Source organism: Peromyscus maniculatus, chromosome 14, assembly GCF_049852395.1.
Source record: "Peromyscus maniculatus bairdii isolate BWxNUB_F1_BW_parent chromosome 14, HU_Pman_BW_mat_3.1, whole genome shotgun sequence".
In the NCBI taxonomy this organism is placed as follows: Eukaryota; Metazoa; Chordata; class Mammalia; order Rodentia; family Cricetidae; genus Peromyscus; species Peromyscus maniculatus.
Window position 1 is genome coordinate 57,022,229 of NC_134865.1, and position 27,069 is coordinate 57,049,297.

The 27,069-nt window shown below is 52.6% G+C and overlaps 1 protein-coding gene across 2 annotated transcripts; it reads left to right on the forward strand.

Moving 5' to 3' along the window:
• The first annotated feature begins 1,874 nt into the window (after window positions 1-1,874).
• Vsx2 (visual system homeobox 2) lies at window positions 1,875-25,712 on the forward strand. 2 transcript variants are annotated; one of them, XM_076551643.1, is made up of 5 exons: window positions 1,875-2,274; window positions 3,534-3,618; window positions 8,075-8,198; window positions 23,816-23,996; window positions 24,700-25,712. In XM_076551643.1, the coding sequence occupies exons 1-5, from the start codon at window positions 1,905-1,907 to the stop codon at window positions 25,080-25,082; spliced, it is 1,143 nt and encodes a 380-aa protein (XP_076407758.1). In that variant the 5' UTR covers window positions 1,875-1,904; the 3' UTR covers window positions 25,083-25,712. The 2 variants fall into 2 exon arrangements, with proteins under 2 accessions (XP_076407758.1, XP_006982916.3); XM_006982854.3 differs by having other exon boundaries at window positions 24,757-25,712.
• Window positions 25,713-27,069: the final 1,357 nt, after the last annotated feature.

A 27,069-nucleotide genomic window follows, 5' to 3' on the forward strand; every position in this document is an offset into this window, starting at 1 on the left:
AGGATGGGGAGAGAGTTCCCCATTCTTTGGAGGGTCACAGCAAAAAAGCCAAAACATTCTGAATGAAATCTCCTGCCAATCTGTCTGATTTTCCATTTTCTGCCCCAAAACAACCGTCTTTACCTTCCTTTTTGTTGTTGTTGTTTTTCGAGACAGGGTTTCTCTGTGTAGCTTTGGAGCCTGTCCTGGAACTCACTCTGTAGCCCCAGATGGCCTTGAACTCACAGAGATCTGCCTGGCTCTGCCTCTGAATGCTGAGATTAAAGGCCTGTGCCGCCAGGGTCCTCGTCCAGCCTTTACCTTCTTCGAATCAAAGAAGCATTTATTAAAAATCATCATATGTTCTGCACAGTGGGTAGGGAAGTCCTAAAATAAATAAGATAAACTCCAGTTCTGGAAGGTGACAGAGGTGCTAACTGGGCGGGGGGGGGGGGGGGGGGGCGGATCTGTAGCGTGTATGGACACATATTCACCTTGGCTAGTGGCGCTTGGACCACACTCTGATCTGAGACCTGAAGCAAGAGCATGTGAGAAACTCAAAAGCCCACCTCCACCTCAGGAATCCAGCCTATCTGCTCTCCAGGTAAAACTCGCAGCTTGCCTGGAGCAGTGTCCTGCCCTTCCCGTTACATTTCGGCTGGCACCCCTGACTGCCCATCTCTGTAGCTACTGGAGGAGGAGGAGGTCAGAGGGGCCCTACCAACGGGGGGGGGGGGGGGGCGGGGGGGAGCTGCTCACTTCTCCTTCCCTCCTAGTCGTCAGCCTCCGGGGTGAGCTCTGAAGGCCCGAAGGACCCTCTGCCTGGCCTATTGGGTTTGCTGCAGAACTCCAAGCTTTTGACTCAGAGCTGCTAACTGAGTGACTGGAAGACCAAATAAATACGATCTTTGAGTGAAGCCGGGCACACTTCAAAATACAGAGTTGGTCAGTGAGCCCCAGGTAAAATCCCGTCCCTCAGGAGGACCAGGCAGGCGAACAGCGCGTTTGAGAACAAGCTGGTTCTGTCTTGAAATCTTGAAAAACCCAGGAGGAAATGGAAAGAAAGGCTGGGTGAGGAGGGTGAGCTAGGGAGAAAGGGGAGGGGAGAAGCCCCCGTATTTATTGTCAAAGAAAATCCTGGCTGTTCCTCTTTCCCCCTACGGTCTGATCCTGTTCCTGCCGCCTCTAAGGTGGCCCAGCTTTCTGAGCAGCTCTTCTGTACTGGGGAGACAAGTCCCTACCCACCCATCACCCTCTCCACGCCGAAGCCAGTTCCGGTTACCCACCCACCCTCCATTCCCACCACACAGTTCAGGGCCCTCCAGCCTTTCTTGTCCCATGTCTGAGTCTATTTGAGCCTCCTGAGGTAAAGGGAGGGAGGTCTCCTAACCTCTATCCTCTATCTGCAGCCCATCCTAACGTCCCCCTAACCCCACACCAGGCATCTGTCCCAGCGAACCCCGGGACTGGTCCCAGGCAGGTTATACAACTCAAAGCCTCCATCCACCGTGCCTCTTGGAATAACCTCAAATCTAGCCGTTTCACCTCCGCCCCAACACACACACACACACACACACACACACACACACACACACCCGGGATCCAGGAGATCTAGCCCAAGGGCAGGCACCCTGCATAGCCCACCACACTTGGGCCTGCAGCGCCCTGGCCCCTTGGTGCCAGTGGCGGCGGGAGCTGCCAGCTTTTTGGAATTCCTAATCGCTCCTGGCCCCGGTGATTGGCTGTTCAGCTCTGACCCCACTTGGGCAGCCGCCTGGTTGGATAAAAAGGGAATCTCCTTGGGGCTCCAGAGCATTAGACACCGGAGGGGGCACCTGGGACCAACTTCGCGAAGCGGGTAGCCCGGCGGGGGGGTTGGGGGAGCAAAAGACCCGCGGCCTCAGCCCCTCCAAAGAAACCGGGAGATGACGGGGAAAACGGGGGAAGCGCTGAGCAAGCCCAAATCCGAGACAGTGGCCAAGAGTACCTCGGGGGGCGCCCCGGCCAGGTGCACAGGGTTCGGCATCCAGGAGATCCTAGGCTTGAACAAGGAGCCTCCCAGCTCCCACCCGCGGGCTGCCCTCGACGGCCTGGCCCCTGGGCACTTGCTGGCTGCGCGCTCGGTGCTCAGCCCGGCGGGAGTGGGCGGCATGGGGCTGCTGGGGCCCGGGGGACTTCCCGGCTTCTACGCGCAGCCCACCTTTCTGGAAGTGCTGTCAGATCCGCAGAGCGTCCACTTGCAGCCACTAGGCAGAGCGTCGGGGCCGCTGGACACCAGCCAGACGGCCAGCTCGGGTAGGTGAGGGCAAGGCTGCTCGCCTGCCACACTGCTTGGGAAAGCCGCAGCCCTGCCTGCGCCGTCGGCTCTCGCCAGCCGGCCGCGACCTCCCCCGGGAGGAAAAGTTCGCACAGGCCAACGGATCTCAGCCCAGGCCTAGAGTCAGAGGGCCCCGGGCCAGCGACCCGGACTCAAGAGGGTTTTCAGATTCAGCTTTTCCAACCCCTGCTCAGTTCTTGTGAACTAGTGTCCTGGCCCCGCTCGATCCCATCTCTGGGTTGGGGGTCCTACTGGCTGCTAGGCTCCGGGTGGCTGAGTCCTTGTCGCATCATCTCCTAAGGAGGTAGCTGGAGGGGCCCAGCTCTGCTGCTCCACGGTGCCCTGGCCTTGGGCAGGACCTGCGCTCCTGAAGCCTGATGTTGCTGGCGGGACAGGAAAGAGAAGCCAGCCCTGGCTCTTGCCCCTGTGTCCAAAGTTGTCCCCCATTTTCCTCCCCTCTTCTCCGTTCCAAACCTCTGTATTGCTTAGCTGAGGTTCGATTTCCTTTGCCCCTACGAACTGGGAAAATAAAGCCACATCGGCGGCCAAAGGGCATCCAACAGATCCAACCAAAGCGCCTCCTGGATTGGATCCTGATTTTTTCTCTGGATCAGGGACCCTGGATGAGTTCCCCCTCGCCCTTTCAGGGCCACTTTCCTGGCGGTGTGTTCTAGCTCGCCGGCTCTCAGTAATTCCCTAGATTTTTCGTGCCATTGTTTATTATGTATTAAGTGTAGAAGGAGAACGCAAAGTGGTTCGTCGCAGGCTCTCTGAACTCGAACAGAAAAACATTTTGTGGGTGCCACGAAGGAGGCAGCGAACCCGCAGTCTCCAGACCTTTCCAGAGTCCCAGCTCCCCTCCAACAAGCCTCCATTCCTTGGGTCAACTTTTCGACCTGGGACTTGCACTTGACAGGGCAGAGCTAAGAGTACCAACCCGGGTCCCTAAATCCTCAGTGCCTACCTCATTCTCCCACGTCCCTGCCTGCCAGCGCGCCTGGGCCTTGGTCTTTATTGCAACGAATTTTTTTCAAAATCTGTGGTTTCAGAAGCAGACCCGGGGAGGGTCAGCCTGGGCTAAGGGATGGGGACGGTCGCCCAGGCCCCGGAGGGCTTGCTGGAGACCACAGGCCCGCGCGGCTCGCCCAGGCTGCAGAAGGTGGGGTCCTCACCTTATTTTGCGGCTCTGCGGAGCGCACTCCCCATTCCGCCTCCTGCCTCTCCGCTCGCTTTTCAGATTCCGAAGATGTTTCCTCCAGCGACCGAAAAATGTCCAAATCGGCTTTAAACCAGACCAAGAAACGCAAGAAGCGGCGACACAGGTAAGGGCCGCACAGTTCTTTCCTGCTCCCATCCCCAGCTTCCTTTTCCCCGGCCGGGTCACCCAGATTTTGTTCTCTGCGGATCGCAGATGTGAGGGCCCGGGCTGCACCAAAGACACCTGCGTGGTTCGCCGGAGCCTGCCTCGGGGCAGCCCTGGCACCCGCTGAGGGTGACTGAGCGTCAGCCCGGGCAGCCGCACCTTTTCTGCTTTCTCCATGCGCTGGAGAAAGAAAAGACCAGCTGGGACCAGATCTGAGCTGGAGAGGCGTCGGCGGCCCCAGATCCCTGCACTGACTGGGTCTGAGAGCACCAGACCCGGTGGAGAGCAGATAAACACCCACCTCCCGCTGGAGCCGGGTCCGTGCAAGCTCGGCCCTGGGCGCCCGGTTCCTCCTACACTGGCCCTGTCAACTCTCCAGTTTTCTATTGCGATCGTTCCCCTTCAAACTCCAGTGACCGCTGCACGGATGGCCCTTTGCTTTCGGCCTCGGCTCGTTTGTGCTATTGAGCAGGGTCGCTACCCTCCCGTGAGCCTCAATTTCCTAGTCTGGAAGATGGGGAAGAAAGCGAACGATCTGGTTGCACCTGCGGAGACCGGAGTGGGGTGGACTGCATTGGTGCACATTCTAAGGAGAGTTGGTCAGCTCGTGGGGATCCATGCATTCTTCTGGCCTCCTGGGGCACCACGTGCACGTACTAATAAGCAGACACATACGCATATTTTTAGTGTGAAACAAAATATATTTAAATAGACGCTGTGAGTCCAAAGTTAAAAATTCAATGGGTCTATCCTAAGAAGTATGCTCCCTCCTCCACCACCCCCACCCCATCCCCGGAGGGGAGGGGTGTCCGACTCTCGCTCATTTCAGCATCAACACTAATTCGTTCCTGGTGGAAATCCTCAGGCGATTTTTTTAAGCTAGGGCAGGCCAGAGAGACAACAAACAAACAAACAAACAACCTGAGTTTCTGGGAGCGCGGTTCCCAGGTCTCTGTCCCTGCACTCCCTAGCCGACCAGTTTCTTCACTTTTCTCTCTGTCCTAACCCAAGAGGGGAGGCCCCAGGGACAGTTAGTTCCCCGCTGCCGCTCTCTCTGGCCTGTGGTCCCATCGCAACCTCTTTTCCCTCCCGAATTTGGTCTCAGTCTCTGCATCCTCTCCCCTGCCGCCCCGCTCCGCTCCGTGCTTCTCTGCGTCTTGAATTGCCCTAGCCTCCTCCACCCCCAAAGGTTATCACTGACTCTCTTTCCTGACCTCGGAACAGGTTTTGGCTTAAGGGAAAGTGAACTTCAGCTCGGGTCTCAGGGGGAACCTCCTTTCATTCTCCTCGGGCAGCTGGGGGGCTTTAGTTCAATTCGTTTTATTCTTTTCGTAAATTTGTATTTGTTACTATTATGTGTGCATGTAATGGGGGGGGGGTGACGGTGAGGGCACTCATTTACGCCATGGAAAGGTACCTGGTGATCGGTCTGAGGACAATTCAGAGGTGGAGTTGATTCTCTCCACCTTTTTGTGGGTTCCGGGGAATCTACCCATGTCTCTAAGGTTGGGCTGCAAGTGCCTTTTCTTTAATGTTTACCAGCCCAGTTTATTTTAAACGGAAAAAAATTATTAGTCCAGTCACTGGTCTTTTTGAAAATCCATCCAACAAATATTAATTAAAACATTACCTATGGGATCCGGCAGACCCCAAAGGAATCTTCCGTGCTGGGATAAGGTCAACGTGGTGGTGGTGGGGGTGGTGGGGGTCTGCTCTTATCCTAGGCTTGGAGAGCCCTGGAAAGAGCATTCCCTAAACTCTGGCAGTAATGGAAAGGACATCTCACTTTGCTGTCCACATAGAAACAAGCAAGGTGGCCCGCGCTCTAAGTCCGTACCTAAAGTCCCTCGTTCCCATCCGATAGAGAAACATTTGGGGTTTGGGTGGGTTGGGAGCCAGGTAGAACAGGTCACCAACATCAGAGAACTAGCCGCCCTGGGTGTCTGTCTTTTTCTGGCGCATGAAGGTAGCAGATAATCGGAAAAAAGAATGGGGGGGGGTTGGGAGGGGCATAGAAAACAAAGCATATTCCCTGAGCTTCATTCAGTCTTTGGGGATTTTGAGGAAGAGCCCCTGGAGCCCTGCGACGAGAATTGGCTTCAGGAAACAAACCAGTTTCAGCAGAACTGGGGGGAAGGGGGGGTAGACCAGGGATGCAGCGCAGTGGTGACCCACCTCCGGGATTTTGTTCTTGGGGAAACTGCAGATCCTCTAGCAAGAGACCCTGGGCTCTACCTCAGTCAGGAGCAGAGTTGGCGGTCTCTGGGTGGGGGAAGGGACCCTCCTGAAGAGTATGTGCTTATCAATAGGAAGACCAGCTCTGAGGCAGGAATGAGAGAGCCTTGAGGGATTTAAGGGTTGCGTCTGTCTGTCTGCCTGCCTGCCTGTCTTTCCTTCTTTCTTAGTTTTTAGTTTGTTTTGTTTTGTTTTGTCTTCTGGCAGTGTAGTCCTGACTGGCCCGAACTATGTTGATCAAGCTGGCCTTGATCTCACTGTTCCTCCCGCCCCGTCCTCCAATGGCAGGAGCACAGGGCAGGTCCCTACTACACTCGCATTTTGTTTCGAATGGGACTCTTCCAAGTACAGAAAGGCCCTTAAAAACTCTAAATCATCCACAGTCAGCTCCCTTCCTGGGAGAGAACAGAGAGCTGCAGATCTTCAAAATCCTGAAGAATTAACTTTTTTTCTTTCTTTCTTTGCTTGTTTTGTTTTGAGACAGGATCTCACTGTGTAGTTCTGGCTAGCCTGATGTACACTGGACTGGCCTCTAACTAACAGAAATCTGCCTGCTTCTGCCTCTGTACTAGGATTAAAAGCATCACTACCACACCCAGCCTATGAATTAACGTTCTGTGCACATAAGAATTCCACATGTTGCCACCAAGAGACTAGACAAAATAATTCAAAGGCAAACTAGTCATTTTTTATAAAGAGCACAATCCCCACCCCCCTGTATAATATCCCTGGATATACTGAAGTCCATATTAGCTCAAGAAAGGGGGCTTATGTGTGCATTTTTTCTACGCACTGGAGAGGGGAGGGCACAGTAGGGCGACATTCTACAAATAAACCCTGTGCTGGCCCCAGGGTCCAAATCTCGGAGGATCAAGAAGGGACATCCCCCTTTGTACAAATTCTTTTTGTAGAAACCTGTTGTCCATGAGGGTGTTAGATAAAGACCATGTAAATGCAGCGAATATAAAATCTGTGGAGACAGTTTGCAGCTGTCGGTGGGTGGTTCCTAGGTTACTCTAAACGGAGGGTTATGGAGGCCTTAGTATCAGAGGCTTGTTATTTGCCCATTTTCCTGGGGTGAGAAAATATAGCTTTTGTCAGCTTTTTGTTGTTATTTTTTTTGTTTTGTTTTGTTTGGTTGGTTTGTTTTGTTTGGTCTGGGTTTTTTGTTTTTTGTTTTGTTTTTGAGACAAGGTCTCTCTACACAGGCTGTCCTGAAACTCACTCTGTAGACCAGGCTGGCCTTGAACTCACAGAGATCTGCCTGCCTCTGTCTCCCGAGTGCTGGGATTAACAGTTCATCATCTCTTAAAATGGGTCAGTGGGAACCATTCTGGGGGTAGGAGAGGGGATGGTACATCCTGGCACTTACCTGTGAGCAATTGACCCTGTGTGGTGGGCCTGGGTAGTAGTGGTGCTCTGCACAGGTGGAGAGGGCCCTGGGTGGGGTGGGGAGGGAGGAGGGAGAGGTCAGAGGTGTGTGAGACACCGTTCTCACTGGACAAACTATCCAAGTGAAGCTGCTTTTAGCCTTTAAGGAGAATCTTTACATTTGTCTGGTGGGGAGGAGCTCAGGATGCAGGTCCAGTGGACCAAGGCTTTATTCATCTGATGAGACCTCCTTTTGGGCTTGTGGGGGAGGAAGAATGACTTTCAATATTTAATATTCTGGAATTTTCTTCTTCTTTTTTTTGTATTTTTTGTTTGTTTGTTTGAGCCTGTCCTGGATCTCGCTCTGTAGACCAGGCTGGCCTGGAACTCACAGAGACCCACCTGGCTCTACCTCCTGAGTGCTGGGATTAAAGGCGAGCACCACCACCACCTTAGAATTTTCTTCTTAATGCACTTTTCCCCCAGAGTGTTTCCAGAAAGATTCTGAATGAAATGTCACTGAAGCTAAAGTAATGTGTGCCCATGACCAGGATGATGTGGGACCTCTGCCCTGGATAGAGAAGAGGCTAGAGGGTCAGTGTGTGTGTGTGTGTGTGTGTGTGTGTGTGTGTGTGTGAGAGAGAGAGAGAGAGAGAGAGAGAGAGAGAGAGAGAGAGAGAGAGAGAGAGAGAGAGAGAGAGAGAGGAGTTGATTGTGACCAAGGCACAGGAGAGAGATATCCTGCCTTCTCCAGGGCAGGCAGGTGCTTTCAGTACCAGGGTTCTGAGTTCTGATCTTGCTCCCCTCAGGACAATCTTTACTTCCTACCAGCTAGAGGAGCTGGAGAAGGCATTCAATGAAGCCCACTACCCAGATGTCTATGCCCGGGAGATGCTGGCCATGAAAACGGAGCTGCCAGAAGACAGGATACAGGTAACAGTGGCTAGCCCCTCCAGCTGCCTGGAGACGCCTGGAGACGTCTATATCCCCAGGGGCAGGTACCCATCCTCACACGTCTATGTCCTTCCCTGGGGGAAGGACCATTTGCCAATCACCCTGTCCTCAGTAAAAACCATTGAGTCAAGTCTATTAGGCGGACAGGTATTTGCTGAATACCTACCACGTAAGTGAACTATAGGTGGACAAGACGCTTGCTAGATAAGTCTTGCCTGCTCTTCTAAAATGTAGGCTTCCTGGGCTGGGGATATATATAGTTCGGTGGTGGCGTGCTTTGCCTAGTTTGAGTGAGGTCTTGAGTTCTATTCCCAGTAAAAACCAAATCAAACCCCAAATCCAAACGAACAAAATGCAGATGGTAGGCTTCCTGAGAGTACATTGTAGAGACCGTGAGGAGGCCTAATGATGAGAGAGAGCGTTGATAGGGGTAGGGTCTTCCTGAGCGAGCCTATTAGAGCAACGTGGCTCTCTCTCTCTCTCTCTCTCTTTTTTTTTTCCTTTTGGTTTTTCGAGACAGGGTTTCCTCTGTGTAGCTTTGCACCTTTCCTGGATCTCGCTCTGTAGACCAGGCTGGCCTGAACTCACAAAGATCCGCCTGCCTCTGCCTCCCGAATGCTGGGATTAAAGGCGTGTGCCACCACCGCCCAGCAGCACATGGCTCTTTTAAGACCAGAGGTAGGACCAGGTGGCTGAGAGAGGAAGCTGGCTTTTGCCTCTAACCCTAGCCGGCTTCTCCTCCTCTCCCTTCCCCTTCACTTCCTATTCCTGGCCACTGCATCCAGCTGCAGCTCTGTGTTCCCCTCTTGACGGGGCAGCTGTTTCCACGTGCAGCTCCTGTTCAGTGCTTCTTCCTGGACAGGCCCAGACCCCCAGAACGTGACTGGGTACACATACCCTCTAGTGGGACTCACCAAGGCTCTCCTCCTCCCCTGGGTGGTTGTGTGGCATAACCAGCCACTTTTCTAGATTGGTGTGCCCAGCCCAGAAACCCCAGGGTATAGGAACATCTTGAGGCCAGAGAATTGAGTGGGATGGGTGGAGTATCTCCAGAACTGATTCCAGGTACATCTTAGCCTTAAATGAAAGCTACTCCAGGCAGGCCTGGAGAGTGGATTCCTGCTGCTGCAGAACTGGTGGAGAGGGGGTTATAGGGTGGAGGTGTGGGGAGGGGGGCATGGGTGTTGGGGGGTGTGGAGATCAGGTCCTGACTTCCTGGTGCTGTTGCCTGCCCAGCATCTGCCTCTCTGTCTCCACTGGAGGTTCTTTCTGTCAGCAGGTACTTGGCGGAGGGGAGCATCCCAGATGTGCTAGAGAAGGAAGCGGGGGTTATGGGTTGTTCCGACTAGAGAACCAGAGAATGAAAATGAGCCGGGCAGTGGTGGCGCACGCCTTTAATCCCAGCACTCGGGAAGCAGAGGCAGGCGGATCTCTGAGTTCGAGGCCAGCCTGGGCTACAGAGCGAGATCCAGGAAAGGCGCAAAACTACACAGAGAAACCCTGTCTCAGAAAAGAGAGAGAGAGAGAGAGAGAGAGAGAGAGAGAGAGAGAGAGAGAGAGAGATTTCCTTTCACTAGAAATCAATTCAGAATTTCAGCTCCAGGCTTTAGACATTGACACGAACAATAAGCTCAATTATCCATAAGCAGCTTACGCTTATCTGTGGAGACCTGGGAATGTTGATTCTCACCCAGTTGAGTTCTGGTGGGGGAGAGCTGGGTGGGTGTTGCCTCTGAACTGTGTGTGTGTATGTGCACACACACGTGCATGGGGTGGCGGTGTACCCTGTAAACCGAGGCCTGGTTTGCTAGCCTTCTCCTTCCGGCCTTCATTAGCATCAGGCTGGCCATTCCGGGCGGCTTGGAGGCCATTGCTGACAGGCCCCGGTCTGCACGGCTCTTTAGTGAGAAGGAGCCGGCGGTCTCTCTAGTGGGCTGTCTGATCTCTGTTGAGCCGCGGTGTGGTGGGCAGGGCTGTGGGAAGCCGGAACCTCCCCTGTAACTGCCCTGTAAATGCTCCCAGCAGGCCCAGGCTAGCTCATTAAGTCACCTGGAGGTTGTCTGTTGGGAGGGGTTCAAAGTCACCATAGCCAGCACGGGGAGGGGTGGGGAGTAGAGAGCCTACCTGGTCCTGTGACGGCTGACTGACTATGCATGGGTGGATAGAGGAGAGATGAGACCAGAGTCTTGCCAGTCTTCTGGGCACCACGTAGCTAAGTGCTGCCCCCTACAGGAGTTTGTGAGTGATTAAGTGGTCTTGCCCCCCAACTTAACCCAGTGGTTTAGGAAAGGTCTTGATGTGTATTGGTAACAAACCCAGGTATTTCAGAGAGGTTGTCATGTGCCAAGGGTGTGTACGGGCAAAGCAAGGTGAGGCAGGGGCTGGTGGCACTGATTCCAGAGCCAGAGCCCTGGGCTCGCAGCCAGGCGTCTCCTCCCAGAGTCTCCTTGTACTCGTGGGATTAGGGTGCACATACCCCACGCCTTGCGCAGATCCAACAGGCTGAATGTGAACAGAGTTCAGAGCCGTGAGGGACACGTGTCCCTGCTCACTCAGAGTCAGCTCCGCTCTCATGAAGCCTTGGTGACAAGTGGCAGGGTAGAGACCAGTGGCTTCCCACTTTTCCCAGAGAACTGGGAAATGACAGTCGACAGCTTCCTGTGCTCCGTAGCTAAGCTATCGTAAGGCTGGGACGTGGGTCTGAAAACGCACCCTCTGCCTTGGGCTTCTTGGGTTTGAAGAAGCTGAACCCAAATCTGGAAGAACGAAGGAGATTTGAGTTAGCAGTGGGGTCCGGGCATGCTGACAGGTGGGACTAAGGTATGTGAAGATGGGTTGCTAGCACATGAGTACAGCCTGCTCCAACATTGAGTCAGCAGTAGGCTGTGTGTGTGTGTGTGTGTGTGTGAGAGAGAGAGAGAGAGAGAGAGAGAGAGAGAGAGAGAGAGAGAGAGAGAGAGAGAGAGAGAGAGAGAGAGAGAGAGAGAGAGAGAGAGAAAGAGAGAGAGAGAGAGAGAGAGAGAGAGAGAGAGAGAGAGAGAGAGAGAGAGAGAGAGAGAGAGAGATGAGTCCTTAGAATCAGGGGTCTACAGGTCAAATGGAACAATGATTGGTTTTGGTTTTGGTGATGGTGGTGGCGTGGAGTAGAACCAGGTCCTCCTGCACACTCGCCCAGCACCCTACCCCTGAGCTGCCGGAACAGGAGCAGCGCTGTCACGATCACCGGCTGTCACCAGGCTCTAGGCTGCCAGGCTAAGGAGAGTTTAACAGCCCTAAGCAGACGGTTGGGAAGCTGAGCCCCTGCTCATCCGAGAAGCCAAGTCAACTCACGGTATGGCTGAGGCTTCCCGCCCAGTCTAATGACAACCCGCAGCACACACGTGACAGCTAGGCATACCTACTTCCTTCTTTGTTTCATTGTCAGCAAAGTCACAGGCTGAGCCTCTTACGACTCGTTTGTAAAAATAACATTTCCCCAAATTCTACCTTGCTGAAGGTGTTGTGATCTGGGGCCTTTACTGAATACTCACCACTGCCCTCGGCGGTCAGTGTCTGGCACTTCATCCTTCAGCACCAGATGAGTCTGGTGTTGATTTCATACCCATTTCCTGGATGAAGAAACTGAGGCTGAAAGGTAAAGTTGATAAGAGGCTAGGATTCAGAGCCCAGTTTTACTGCTATCCCATGAGATGAAATGACACTATCTGTTCAAACTAGGGTAAATGGCCGTGAGTGAGCCAGGCCTCAGTGGGCAGCTCTGGGCTGGGGATGTAGTGATGTGGGGCACATTGGGGATAGAAAAGGTTCTAAGTCACCACAACAGATTTGTCCACACGGTTCTCTTTATGTATCAAATTTAGAATATATGATCTGGAAGCCTCTTCAAGATGTCAGTCCTGGGGAAGGGGAAATGGATTTCCAGACTGATTTTATTTTCTCTGAGGTTACAGGTTACTAGCACTATAAGAGAGGGCTATATACATGGTTTTGGGGTCTTTGGTTTTGGTTTTGGTGCTAGGGATGGAACCTTGGGCCATGCCCGTGTTTGGCCAAGCGTATTACCATTGAGCTTCACAGATCCCTGGCCCTGTGGGGTTTTTTCAGATTGGTCTTTAATTTTTCTTATGTGTTTAACTGTATGCACAGTGTCTGCAGAAGCCAAAGGAGGGCGTCGGATCCCCTGGAACTGGAGGTACAGGCAGTTATGAGCCACCATGTGGGTGCTGGGAACTGAACCCGGGTCCTCTGCAAGAGCAGCCGGTCCTCTTAGCCACTGAGCCAACTCTCCAGCCCCCTTTGGCCCTCTTTTAAAATACACAATTTTTCTTCTTTAAAATCTAATTTTTATTTTCAGTTTTTGTGTGTGTCGGAGTGCACTTGTGGTATAGATGCGTGTGGGGTGTGGTGCATGCGCTTCGGCGTGTTCCCAGAGACCAGAGGGGAAGGTTAGATGGCCCATCCTACCACCCGCTCCATGTCTTATTTCCTCCAGACAGGGGCTTTCCCTGAATTTGGAGCTAGACTGGCAACCAACCAGCCTCAGCAATCCTCCTGCCTCAACCTCCCAAGTGCTAGGATTATAGGCAAGGGCTGTACCAGTTCTGGCTTTTATTCTCTTAATTGATTACTCTGTTATTGTTCTTAACAAAAGATACCTTGTTAGCGAAAAGCAAATATGCAAAGTGGATAGATACAGTCTCACACTGCTCTTAGCAACTCCTGTGTGGGAAAGGTGAGTATGGATTACCTGGCTAGCATTATTCCACTTTGGCATTATTATTATTATTATTATTATGTTTTTGGACCTGGTCTTGCTATGTAGCCCAAGCTGGCCTGGAACGTGAAATCCTCTCGCCTCCCCTCCTCAGTGCTGGGGATATTAGGGATGTATCACCGTACCCACCTAACACTTCTAACATTCCCTTGACTGGAGACCACTTTAGAACAGGCATGGTTGAGGCTAAGCATGGTGGCCGGTCTGTGATCCCAGCATTTGGGAGGTTAAGCCAGGAGGAGCTGGAGTTTCATCACATCCTGGATTCCATTGTCAAGGCCAGCCTTGGAAACACAGTGAGACTGTTCACCCCATCCTTGAAGTTCTATTCCAGAAGTTCAAGGTAGCTGTCCTGATGGGAAAGGGTTTGTAGGATCCTGGCTTGGAATGCTTATTAGTGCTTCTTTTATGTATACAAGTGTTTTGCCTGCATGTAGGTCGGTGTGCCATGTGTGCCTGGTGCCCCCGGAGGTCATAGAGGGCATTGGATCCCCTGGAACTGGAGTGACAGATGGTTGTGAGCCACCACGTGGATGCTGGGAACTGAACCCAGGTCTTCTATAAGAACAACCAATGCTCTTAACTATGGAGTCATGTCTCCATTTCCTTGTTTATTATTATTATTTTTTTACAGTGCTGGGAATTGAACTCAGGGCCTCGTGCATTCACAGACACCTTTTTAGAATACCCTTGTGGCACCCCTAGGCCCACCAATCCAGATTGAATTGGTCTGGAGTAGACCTTGGCGTCTGTGTTTCAAATCTCTCCGGGTGGTGGCTTCTGTGCGCAGCTGGTGTAAGAACACCAAGTCTTGGGCGTAGGATAGAACTGTAAGAGGGTTAAAGGACGTGGAAGGTAGTGTAGTGTGGGTGGAGAAGGAAAGAAGGTGTCCTGGTAGACAGAAAGACGCTGCTTTCGGAGTTCTAGAAATGTGGGCCGAGCTGCCCCCTAGTGGCCATCAAAGGCCATGACAATCTTGATCTTGGAGCCTTACGCTGGATGGCATGGAAGAAGTCTGCTGAAATATGGTGTCACAAATTTACGTGCACTGAGCAGGCCGAGGTAGAAAAATTGCTGTAAGGGAGGATGACAACCAGGAGTTAGAGCCCATCCATGGCTACATTCTACATCTCAAAAAGCCCCCCAAAATCAAGATGTGGTGCCACACACCTTAATTCCAGGGCTCAGAAGAGAGGCAGGTGGATCTCTGGGAGTTCCAGGCCAGCTTGGTCTCCATAGAAAGTTTCAGATTAGCCATATATACTGAGACTCTGTTTCAAAGGAGAAAAAAAAGCCAGGCATTGTGGCACACACCTTTAATCCCAGCAAATCTCTGAGTTCGAGGCCAACCTGGTCTACAGAGTGAGTTCCAGAACAGTCAGGGCTACCCAGAGAAACCCTGTCTCAAACAAACAAACAAAAGAGTCTAGTTTGGGCTACCTGAGATCCTATCTCAAAACAAATTAACCCCTAAACACACACACACACACACACACACACACACACACACACACACAATGCTATGTGGCCATGTTAGCAACATGTTAGATCATGTTAACAACAATCCCAAATTCATCAGCTTTGAATCAGAGAAGAGGCTGGGTGAATGTGATGGATGCTGCCACATGGCCATAAAGCCAGACATAAAGGCACGTAACAAGCCTGGAAGGCAGGCAACTAGACGTGGTGGTCATGACTACAAGCTAGGCACTTGGGAGGCTGAGGCCAGAAGACAGGGTTTAAAGCCTTGGGTTGGAAATGCTGCTCAGTTGGCCAAGTGCTTGCCTAATCTGCACAGGCCTGGGTTCAATTCCCAGCATCACATAAACCAGGCCTGGGGGGTGGGGGCTGTGACTGTAATCCTAGCACTGGGCAGATAGAGGCAGGATGGTCAGAAGTTCAAGGTCATCCTCAGCTACATCGTGAGTTTGAGGCCATCCAGGAATGACATGAGACCTGGTCTCAATCAGCAACAGTGAAAACAAGCCAGGAGCCTGGAGAGAGGGCTCAGCAGTTAAGAGCGCTTGCTGCTCTTCCAGAGGACCCAGGTTCAGTTCCCAGCACCCACATGATGGCTCATAACTGCCGGTTACTTTAGTTTCAGGGAATCCAACCTCCTCTTCTGGCATCTTGTGACCTCGAGGGACATACCACACACACACACACACACACACACACACACACACACAGGCACTCACAGGTACACATAAAAAAAAAAAAAACTTAAAAAACAAAACAGGGCCAGGCCATTGAGGCGCACGCCTTTAATCCCAGCATTCAGGTGGCAGAGGCAGGCAGATCTCTGTGAGTTCGAGGCCAGTCTGGTCTACAAAGAGAGTTCCAGGACAGCCAGGACTGTTACACAGAGAAATCTTGTCTTGAAAACAAAACAAAACAACACAACAAAAATAAAGCAGGATTGTTTGAAGCCAGCCTGGGCTACATAGCAAGAACTTGTCTCAAAAAAAAAAAAAAAAAAAAAAAGCAAAACTTGCAGGGTGTGGTAGCTCATGCCTTTAATGGCAGCATTTGGTACATAGAGACAGAGGATCAGGAGTTCGAGGTTACCCTCAGCTTCCTGGGGAGTTCAAGGCCAACCTGAGCTACCAGAGTGCCATCTAAAACAAACCAAACAAGAGGCAAAGTCTGGGTAACAAGGTGACAAATATTGGAACAGCGTCTCTCCTGCAAAATGTCACCTTTAGAGGGGTGATCCTGGGAGGAGCCCTGGGCATGTTGTCCTGTGGGGATACAGGGGTGGGGCCGCAGGTGGGACCTATGTGAGGAGTTAGGAGCGAGAGGAGGCCTGGGGCGCAGTTCCAGCTGCTGGTACTGGTCACTTAGGAAGTGGGAGAAAGACTTGCTAGAGCTGCAAGGTGGCCTGTTTGCTGTGTGCCCTGAAGCAGCAGGAGCAGCCCTCCGGTGAGGAGGCCGTCCTTGGGCTGTTCACCTGGGAGGCACAGGTGCCCTCTGCCGGCTGGAGAGACAACTATACCAGCTGCCAACAGCTGGAGGCCGCCTGGACGCGGGCTGGGCTTCCTGAGACTGCTGGGCAACTCCTCTGAGGGGATGTGCACCTGGAAACCCAGGCTCCTTCCCAAAGCCCCAAAGCCTCCCTGCTAGCCTTTGCTGAGGACTCCAAACCTGGTGGCCATTTGTGTCACTTTGAGACCTTTGTCAGGCTCCCTGTAAGACCGGCCTCTGCTCCTGGGACCAGATTTCCACGATAGAGGGGCAATTTTTTTTTTTTAGGAAGTAGAATCAGGAAACTCCAGGAATTCTTGGGGGATTCTCAGAACCAAGAGTCAAATGGAAAGAGGCTGCCATGACCTCTGCAGGGTGGGAAGCAGGAGGAGGGCCCCTTTCTGTGACCCTAAAGCTGGTGCCGGAAAGAGGCCTCCTCACGTAGCACTGAGGTCCACAGACTCCATCAAGTGTCGGGCTGGTTCCTTCGAGTTCTTGCTACATGCCAGGCATTTCCCTACATGCTATTTTATTTAACGTTCCCCGACAATCTTGCCAGTGGGTGGTAACAGGGCATTTGAGAAGCAGGAAGCTCTCGGGGGTGAGTGGATGTGCCTTGGTCTCGGCGGCAGCCGCAGACGGAGCAGCGATCTCCAATGTAGACACATTGAGATGCAGACACATCCGCAGCAGCTCTGGGCAGGACAGGCTTCGTAGGACCGCTGCCATTTGAGCCTGGGCTATAGAGTTTCAGCGTGATCTGCTTGGATCTTCAGACGCTACAGGGAAACTAGAGGCTGTCTGTATTCAAACATGGAAGCCCAACCTGAAGATGGCTCAGCAGCTAAGAGCCTTCGCTGCATTAAAGAAGAAAGGAAAGCCTTAGGGTTGGCATGCGGCTTGATGATGAAGCGTGTGGAAGGCGCAGGTTCCGTCCCGAGGTGGGGCAGGGAGATTATCGCCCGGAAGTTAGTTAGCTCTCCCCTCTCTGCCTTCGATTGCACTCACTGTCTTCTGTAAGTCCAGCTTTGCTAACGGATAAGTGTAGGGGGTCAGAGGGACAGGTGACGCTGCCATTGATTAACCTGCGCTTTAGGCAGACTCCCATTGATTTCCTGTGTCTCCTTTGAAGTAATAATAGCCAGCAATGATCGAGCACCGTCTGTATGACAGCATCTGATTTTAGGCACTTTCACTAATTTTATTTAATCTTCAAATGAGCCTGAAATGTAGGCACAAGGGCCCTTCATTATCCAAGGGGCTTTAGTTCTAGCCTTTCTCCTCGGGAATGCTTAAGTCCCCAGTATAGAGTGACAGAGATGGTGATGTCTAGTCTGTGTTAGCCGCTGGCTTCTGTTATTACCAGGGCAAAAAAAAAGAAAGCGTAGAATCTGTACATGATGTGTGTACATCCTCATGTCTGCTTTCAATCATCTGTTAATTATAATATCTACTTGATGTAAATTCTATGTAAATAGTTGTTGCACTGTATTGTTTTGGAGAAAACAGCACACACTCAAAGTACCAGGGGGGCTAGGGAGATGGCCCAGTGGATAAAGTGTCTGCGGTGGGAATAAATGTGAGTTCTCATCCCCAGGACCCATGTAAAGAGCCTGGTGTGGGGCGTGCCGCTGCGATCCCAGTTTTGAGAGGTGGAGACAGGATTGCATGGAGTTCGTTGGCCAGCCAGTCTAGCCAGTCGTTGAGCTCCAGGCTCAGTGACAGACCCTGTCTCAAAAAAACAAGGTAGAGTGCAATCAAGGAAGGCAGCTAACACCAACCTCTTGACCTCCCACGTGTCCATACATGAGTGCTTGCACATGCATGCAGTTCACAGACCACACACACACACACACACACACACACACACACACACACACACCTGTACATGTTTGTCCGTGGTTGTTGAGCCCACTGATGTGGACACAGAAGGCCGATTGCAGTTTTTGTTTGGCGAACCTGAGATCACACGGCACCGCTCAGTTTCGACTGTTTTTGGCTGAGATCAAGGGCAGTGATTTTTAAAAGATTTTAAATTAATTTGTGTGGGTGGGTGTTTTGCCTCCATGCACGTACGTCTGTGCATCACACGTGGTCCTGGTGTCCACAGAGGCCAGAAGAGGGTTCTGGATCTCCTGAAGTTATAGACAGTTATGAGCCACCACGTGGGTGTTGGGACTAGAACCCGGGTCCCCTGGAAAAGCCAGGCAGTGCGTTTAACCTCCAAGCCATGTCTCCAGCCCCAAGTGTAGTGACTTTTAAGCTCTGCATGCATGCTGCTTGCTCCCATCAAGACAAGAGATGGAAAGCTATGAACAAAGCTCACTAATCCCTTATCCGCTTCCCTCCAAGGCAATTTTCGTTTTGATGCCAAATGCCCTAAAACAAAATCGTTTTGGCTGTCCAGGTTTCCTCCGTAAATTGGAGCCACATCTGGTCTTCGCAGAGAGCCAGGCACTCCAGGAACTCATAACTGAGGGTCCAGGTTCGAGCTACCAGCTGGCAGCATGCTCCCCTGGGAGAGAGCGTCACGAGCAAAAGCTGGTCTCCACACTAGTGATTCATTTGCCAGAGGAGAACCAGGAAAGGGGGTTCTGCTTATGAGCCCAGAAGGGACCCGCAAGTCTGTACCCCTTCTTTAGTTCCAACGTGTTCTTCCTACCTGACAACCCTGCCCCACCCCCAGCACTTCTGGACCAGCCAGGGGATACACCTGCCATGGAGGGCGGCCAGGAGTGTTTTGTTATCTGCACGTTCCACAATGCCTTCTCCAGAATCCCTCAATCCAAACTGTGCTGAAAATGGAAGGTCTTTAATGATTTTAGCATCAAAACTCACTTAGTGGCAAAAGCAGAGCAGACCTTGTGTAGTTTACACGTCTCTTAGTGTGGGTGAGTTTGGCTGCAGAAACTGAGGCTGGTGGACACGATGATGTGGTGCTCAGGGGGCAGAGTGGCATTAACATGTGCTATATGTATCCTTCCTTCCTTCTCAAGTTTTCAAGCAAGGTCTTATTTGACCCAGGCTGGTCTTACGCTTCCTCTGTAACCGAGTCTGGCCTTGAACTCCTCATCTCTTTGCCTCTACCTCCCAAGTGCTGGGATTGCAGGTCTGTGCCCTCATGACCGGCTACATATACTTTCTTCAAGGATTGTTTTTATTTCTGTGTGCGCCGGTGCCTGGATAGGCTGCAAAAGAGCATTGGTTACCTCTGTAGCTAGAATTATAGGAGGTTGTGAGCCATCTAACGTGGGTGCTGATGAGAACTGAACTCAGGTCCTCTGAAGGGGCACATGCTCTTTAACTACTACTAATCACCTCTCCAGTCCAGGCTACATATAGTTTCTAAAATCCCAGATATTCTCTGGCTGCAGGGATCCTGTTTAAGGACTTATGACCTCAATGACTTTCAAAGGTCCTGCTGGACTGGCCACCTCCTGGCCTGGGGGCATATGGCTTGTCTCCATTCATATTTTTGGTGAGTGGGATCTGTCACCATCTGTTATACACTGTCTGGTCTGAGGGGGGTCGAGGAAACCGGAAGTCACTTATACTTGCATACAGGTTAATCCTTTTAGATTTTGCCTCTGTCGGAAGAAGGAAGCCTGGAACAAATGGGTACTTTGTAGACAGGGACCAAGCTTGTATAGATGGGAGGTGGAACAAGAGGAGCCGAAGAAAAACCTCATACCAGATAGGGCAGACAGTGGGCAGACACCCTGGAAAACAGGCAGACAGCCTTGGGGAGGACCTAAACACAGAGTGAGGCCAAGGCAGGACAAGCAGGCCATCTTCATGGCTCCTGACTCTGATGCACAGAGGCCAGCCGTCTAGTGGCCATCACCTTTTAAAAAAAAAAAAAAAATTATTATGTAGACAGGGTTACACCTGCGTGTACAGCTGCACACCAGAAGAGGGCGCCAGATCTCACTGTAGACAGTTGTGAGCCACCGTGTGGTTGCTGGGAATTGAACTCAGGGCCTCTGGAAGAATAGCCAGTGCTCTTAACCTCCAGCCCCTAGTGGCCATCATTTTATATGAACTCTTTCCCCCTGAGCTCCCCAAAGCGTTGGGGTGCCAGGAGGAGGGCTTGTATCTTTGCTCCCCAGATCTAAACAGAAGCTACAGATTCCAACAGGTGGTGCGTGGCAAAGGTGTGGTTCTCTGGCTGGTGCGGCCATCCAGGAAGAGTCCAGCAGTGGCGCTCTAAAGCTTTTGGTCACTGCGAGGGCGGGGGAGAATCACAGCTTCTGAGGCAGTGGTGTTCTCATTTTGATTTTATCTCTATTTATTTATTTTTGAGAGAGGCTCACTGTGTAGCCATGGCTGGCCTAGAACTCACTCTGTAGACTGGAACGGCCTCAAACTCACCGAGATCCACCTGCCGCCTCCTCCCCAGGGCTGGGATTAAAGGTGTGCACCACTGCATCCGGCCCTTTCCTGTTTCTAGAGGCTCCTGATTATTTGCAAAGGAAGAGGTCCCCAAACATGGCTATATGGGTTAACTTAAGGTGGTTAACCAGGGGGAAGAGAGCATCCCTGTGGCTCACCTAACTGGATGGGTAGTACCAGGAGCGCCCCCTGCTGGCTGTGGCCGGCCCTATACCGGACTATGCGGCTAGGGGGACGATCCGCGCTCTCTGCGCCACCTGGCGGCGAAGGCGGGGAACGCCAGTGAGCGCGGCCTCGCGGAGCCCCGCGTCCCAGCCTTGGCTCCCAGCTGCCCAGGCAGCAAAAGGGTTAAGCTGTCAGCGGCGCGAAGTTAAACAGGTGTCAAAGGCGCCCCATATATCTGCAGATTGAAATCAAATTCTTTGCCGTATAAAAAGATAAATTACCCAGGCGCTGCCGCGCGTCCCACTCATCACGCCAGCGCCAGACGGCAAGCAATTTTTTTTTTTTAATGTGCTAACGACCTAATCAAGCAATCAAGTCGGAGAAGATTGCAGAGTGACCGGGGCAGCCATCTGCCGGCGAGCCCCGCATTCATTTCCGCGCCCCCGCACCGGGCGGGGGCCGGGGAGGGAGCTGCCGAAGGGAAGAGGGGGAAAAATCCTAAACAAATTAACACCCAATTTTCCCCGTCTAATTAGTTAAATGAGAAGTGTTTGGGGTCCCCCGGGGAGGGGGAGCAGCTCACGGTGAGGCGATCACTGCCTCCCCAGCATTAATTAGTGCGGGTCAATGCCGTGGCTCCCGGGAGAGAAGCCGCTTTAATTTCCCGTGATATTTCAGTGCCTGAGGCCCATCGATTCAAACTGAAATTAACTTATTTTTCAATCAGCCCAGGGCTGCCCCTGGGGGTGACTCTTCTTTTGCCGCCTCCTGAATAGAGCAGGAGCAATTTTTCATCAAAAGCTGATACCTTGGCCGCCCAGGGCGGGGGAGGGGTCCGCAGGGAAGGGCGGGGGGCGCCAGAGGCGAGTGGATGGAAAGCGCCCGCTGGGGAAGCTGGTTTTCTGCTCCCAGTTTCTTACCCTGCGGTCAAATTGGGACCAGAGGTGCCTGGGGCCTTCTAGGACTACCAGTTTCCCAGAGAGCATCCAAGGACAAGGGTAGCGAAACTCTGGGTTCTGTCAGCAGCTGGTCTCAGGAGGGCTGCTGGGGGGACATGGAGACATCCTGGTCGGCTGAATGTGTGGATTTCCTCCTGGAAGCTGCAGTGGGATTGGGGATGTAGTTCAGTGATAGAGTGATTGCCTAGCATGGGCAAGCCCTGGGTTCCACCCCCAGCCCTGCAGATGATGATGATGATGATGATGATGATGATGATGGTGATGGTGCTGCTGCTGACACCCCCAGTGTTATTCATATTCAGCCCCTACCAATCAACTCTGGGGCCAAATAGTCCATCTCTAGGATGACACCTACCCATCCCTCTGTTGGGTCCCTACTCTTCCCTGCCCTAATGCTCTAGATAGAGAACGTCAAGTTCCTTACCTGACCGGGCAATGTCACCCACCTTTCCAAAATCCCATTCAAAGTTAGGCCTGAAATCAAAGTGATGGGCAGCGAAGCATGTGGGAGGCTACGGTCGCTCAGCCGGGAGAGGTCAGGAAAATATGGCAGATGAGTGCTGAGTCTGCTGCCAGACCGCAGACACGGGGCAGGGGGCCTCCAAATGGACCCACTCTTCTGGGCTCCACAGACTCACACTCTTGTACTCTCCCCAGATGGTGGCAGATAACAGGGCTAGGGAATTTGCTCTTAAAAAAAAGAAAAAAGAAAAAAGAAAATCTGCCAGAACCGTTATACAGAGAAACCCTGTCTCAAAAAAAAAAAATCTTAATTCATTTAATGTGTATGGGTGTTTTGCCTGTGTGTACCTCCATGTACTTCTTGTGTGCCTGGTACCTGCAAAGGCCAGAATAGGGTGTCAGACCCCTAGAACTGGAGTTACAGAAGGCTGTGAACTCATGTGGGTGCTGAGAATCAAACCTGGGGCCTCTGGAAGAAAAGCCAGTGTTCCTGGAATTTGTCTTTTTGCAAACCAGAGGGTCTGTTACAGGCATGGCCTGTGGGTTGGACAGCTATGAATGTCACCCAACACAAAACTGTAAACTTAATTAAAATATGGTAAGGTTTAGGCTGCAGACGAATTTCTAAACAGTCTTATTGAATAAGAAACACAGAGCTGGGCTGGAGAGATGGCTCGGAGGTTAAGAGCACTGACTCCTCTTCCAGAGGTCCTGAGTTCAATTCTCAGCAACCACATGGTGGCTCACAACCATCCGTAATGAGATCTGGTGCCCCCTTCTGGCCTACAGTCATACATGCTGTATACATTAAAAAATAAATTAATTAATTAAAAAAAAAAAAGAAACACAGAGCCAAATACAGAGGCAATAGCCAAAGAGATCAGAGCAAGATCCACGACTCCCTTTAGCTTGCCACTCACTGCTGTCGCTTCCCCTTAGAGAGAGACCTTCTTCCTGTGTGACTTGTGTTTTTTATTGCTTTTCTGTTCTGCCTTCTCAGTGGCTCTAAGTCCAGCCACATGACTTCCTTGTCACTGCCTGTCTATACAGACCTCCAGGTCTCTATGGTTGGTACTGGGACTCAAGACTCAAGGGTCACCACTCTTGGCTGTGTCCTTGACCACACAGAGACTGCCTGCCATGTGATTAAGGGCATGGGCTACCACCGCCTGACTGCTGTTCCTGGCTCGTTATGACCTCTGATCTCCAGGCAAACTTTATTTATTAACATTCAAATAAAATCACATTTCAGTGCAGTTAAAATATCACCACATTAGGCTTTTCGGGGGAGGGGCTCATTGAGACAGAGTTTCTCTGTGTAGCCTTGGCTGTCCTGGAATTCATTCTGTAGATCAGGCTGGCCTTGAACTCACAGAGATCCACCTGCCTGTGCCTCTTACATGCTAGGATTAAAGGCACACATCAGCACTGCCTGGGCTGGCTTTTATATTTTTATGTAAATTGGATTGTGTGGTACTCGAGCCAGAACTTCATAGATGAGACCAAATCCTGCTTCGATGTCAGGAGGCAAGACATATCTGTACACTGCAGGTGTGAGCATCCCCAAGATCCTTCACATTCGCGTGGACATCGTAGCTGCAAACTGAGGACCATTACTGGATGCTGCCGACCTGCAGGGCCTTGTCTGGAAGTGTTCCAAGCCGATCTCCCCAGAACGGCTTTGATTTAAAACAACAAATGGATCCATTTTGCCCATGGTCATCTCAAGTCTTAATGTCACCCTCCCCGAGTCGGAGATACCTCGGGGACTCCGTGGGATAGGGGAGCTGGGCTAAGAACCCCCTGAGGCAGACAGGGGTCAGGGCCTTGGGCCTGGAGTTCCTCAGAGCATAGCTCTGATCATTTCTCTGCACTGCCAGGTGTGGTTCCAGAACCGCAGAGCCAAGTGGAGGAAGAGGGAGAAGTGTTGGGGCCGGAGCAGCGTCATGGCTGAGTACGGGCTCTACGGGGCCATGGTGCGGCACTCCATCCCCCTGCCGGAGTCCATCCTCAAGTCCGCCAAGGATGGCATCATGGACTCCTGTGCCCCGTGGCTGCTGGGTAAGAGCCCGCGCCCTCCTTGGGGCCCTGCCCCGGTGGTGAGGAGAGCGGGGCTCCCTGGGGGCAGGAACTGAGCACTGGGCAGGGAGACCTAGGGCACAGTGGACCAATGGGAGAGAGGTCTTCCAAGCAGACGATCCCATCTTTCCGGGGCCATCCTTTGCACCTACGTCCCGGGTGTCCAGACTCCCATTCTGGAGTCACTGGCTTCTTTTGTCCTGTGAGGAGGATGTGGCCTTTTCCCTGAGTCTGTACTCCTTTCTCCCTGACTGAGAATGGGCTTACAGTGAACGAAATATCTCCCTTCGTGGGTTAAGGGGACTCCTATGTCCCTTGGGCCACCTCTCTAGTTCTGCCCAAGAACTTCTTTGCCCCAAACCTCCCCATCTGCCAGCTCTCAACTACCATCTAGGCATCAGCTTGTCTTGGGGGTCCTAAAACCTGGAATCCTTTGACAAAGGGCTAGGGGAGATGCCTTGAAGGGACAGGACAGGTTGGGGCTGTCCTCAAGCCTGAGGGTCTGGTGGAGAGGACTCTGCTGACGGCCTGGTCCCCGGCTGGTGGCCTGAAATTCTACCTACCCCCAGCAGGCCCCCTCCCACCCCAGACCTTGGTCCAGTTGTGGGACTTGACTGTGGAATGTGAAGAACGGCTTCTCTGCTCCTCCTTAATTCTGGCCTCTCTCTATCTTTGCCGTTTTCAGTTCAAGATGGCTTTCCCAGACGCTTTTCTAAACCCGAATACCAACAATTCTTTTTAGGGATGCACAAAAAGTCGCTGGAGGCAGCAGCTGAGTCGGGAAGGAAGCCTGAGGCGGAACGGCAGACGCTGCCCAAGCTTGACAAGATGGAGCAGGAGGAACGGGGCCCGGATGCCCAGGCAGCCATCTCCCAGGAGGAACTGAGGGAGAACAGCATTGCGGCCCTCCGAGCCAAAGCCCAGGAGCACAGCACCAAGGTCCTGGGGACTGTATCGGGGCCCGACGGCCCGGCCAGGAACGCGGAGAAGCCGGAAGAGGAGGAAGCCATGGACGAAGACAGGCCAGCAGAGAAGCTCAGCCCACCACAGCTGGAGGACATGGCTTAGGTCGAGAGGAGCTGGCTCTGGCACGCTGAGACTCTGCTCCTCTCGGGGCCTGTGGTGCAGGGAATCGTCTCCGAGGTCAGGCCAGGCCTGGCTTCTCCTCCCTACACCACAGGCCCTTGATTACCCCATCAACTCTAGACACAGGCCGGTTCTGGCCACAGCTCTGGACCATGCTGAGACATCCTGGACTGGCTCCTGACTTCATCTTCCTCTTGCTCATCCTCACAGCCTGCCTCTGGAACCTTCTCGGCACCCCAGCATCAAGGTCCTGCCGCCACTCCATCCTTCCTTGGTGACTCTTGGTTGTCCAAGCCTACCCCTCACTCTCTGTTCCCTCCAGTCTCCCTTTGCAGCTCACGCCCCTCATGGATTCCACCAGCCCATGCCCGAAGCCTGTTGCTCCAAGCCCACGGCCTGACACAGCTGTGACCCGGACCCGCACACCAGCTCTGGTGTCCCGAGCCCCCCAGGACTCGGCAGGTCCGCTCCCTCTCCATCTGTTCCTTCTCCTCGCAGGCCTGGACCTGGGGTTCTGCTGTGTGAATATTGTTGCTCTGCTGGTCCATGGGTCACCTCTGCATCGTCTGCCCTCCCCACTGATGGCGGGAAGCCAGACTAAACAGGGCAAAGTCTCAGTCCCGCGCCGCCCCATGCCATGCTGTGGCCCATCCTCAGGCCCTTGCTCACACCCAGCCTGCCCTATAGGTTCCTCCTTTGCAGAAGTGGGCAACACCACAGGTGTACAGGCCCTACACCCTGAGGGAGGGGACACTTCTCACCAACGCTGTGGCTCACTGTACTGCTGTGGAGCTCAAACCCTCACCCAGAGCTCTGGCACCCCCCGGGGCCTGGGTTTCTGAAGCGTTCTGACTCTTCTGCCCATGACGTCGACCTGCTGTTTAAGGCTCCCTTCTGCTACAGCGTCTTACAGACCAGTGGTCTTCAACCTTCCTAGTGCTGTGCCCCTTCAATACAGTCCCTCGTGTGGTGGTGACCCCCCCCAACCATAAAGTGATTTTGTTGCCACTTCCTAACTGTCGTGAACGGTAATGTAAATATTTGATATGCGACATCAGGGTGGGGCCGTGACCCACAGGTTGAGAACCTGTTGCAGCCTGTCGGTTCACATGTGCCTGCTTTGGAGGAACATGGCGCAGCTTGAAAGCCACCGACCCGGCTTCACCTTGACCTAGGCGTTCCTAAAAGGCCAAACCTAAAGCAGGCCTGGGCTAGCCATATGCATCAAGGGTGTGTGGTCAGGAAGGTGGAGGGGGAACCTCAAAGGAAAGCAAGGCAGGCGGCCGGTGAAAACCTACACCAAGCTGCAGGCACTCAAGCTTCGTGCCAGCTGTGTGCCCGGGAGCGTGGCCATAGGTGAGGAGCCATGCTGGACTGGGGGACTCCTGCCTGCAGAGGAGGAGAGCTGTCCACACTGATGGCCTCTCGGCAGACGTCCCTCTCCCGTCTTCATAATGGTCACCGGGCACACAGCCTTACGGAGTCCTCCGCTCCTGGATTCCCAGGCCGACCACAAGACCCCCTTCACCCTGTGAAGTTTGGCACCCCAGCCACCTGGGCCGGGGCTGCTTCACGAGGAAGGCCAGAGACACTGAGTGGCGATTTTAAATCTGTTTTGACGGTTGGTTTCTTCTTCATAGAACGTTCCTCTTCTTCATAGAACGTTCCTGCTTCCAAGTTCTTATCTTCTTGACCGGGTTGAGATGCTAGATTCCAGCCTAACAGATGTAAATAATGTACATAGTGTGGAAAGGAAAAAAACTGATATTGAGGTGTTTGAAACACTGAACTGTCGTAACTTTTAGGTATTAAAAGCATAATTTCTGTGCTGTTTTCTGTAAAGACACGAGCAAGAATAAAATTCATGCAAAGAGTGCTGGAAACGGACCCAGGAGCCCTCTCCAGGCGGGCCAGTTGCTTGTGTGTGTGTGTTGAGAGCCTGCCGGGCGGTGGTGGCGGCACACGCCTT

Bases quoted from the DNA above. Each gene is read 5' to 3' on its own strand.
- Vsx2 (XM_076551643.1), top strand. From the start codon at position 1,905: ATGACGGGGAAAACGGGGGAAGCGCTGAGCAAGCCCAAATCCGAGACA. The intron at 2,275-3,533 runs GTAGGTGAGGGC...CTCGCTTTTCAG, and splicing joins CAGCCAGACGGCCAGCTCGG to ATTCCGAAGATGTTTCCTCC. The intron at 3,619-8,074 runs GTAAGGGCCGCA...TGCTCCCCTCAG, and splicing joins CGCAAGAAGCGGCGACACAG to GACAATCTTTACTTCCTACC.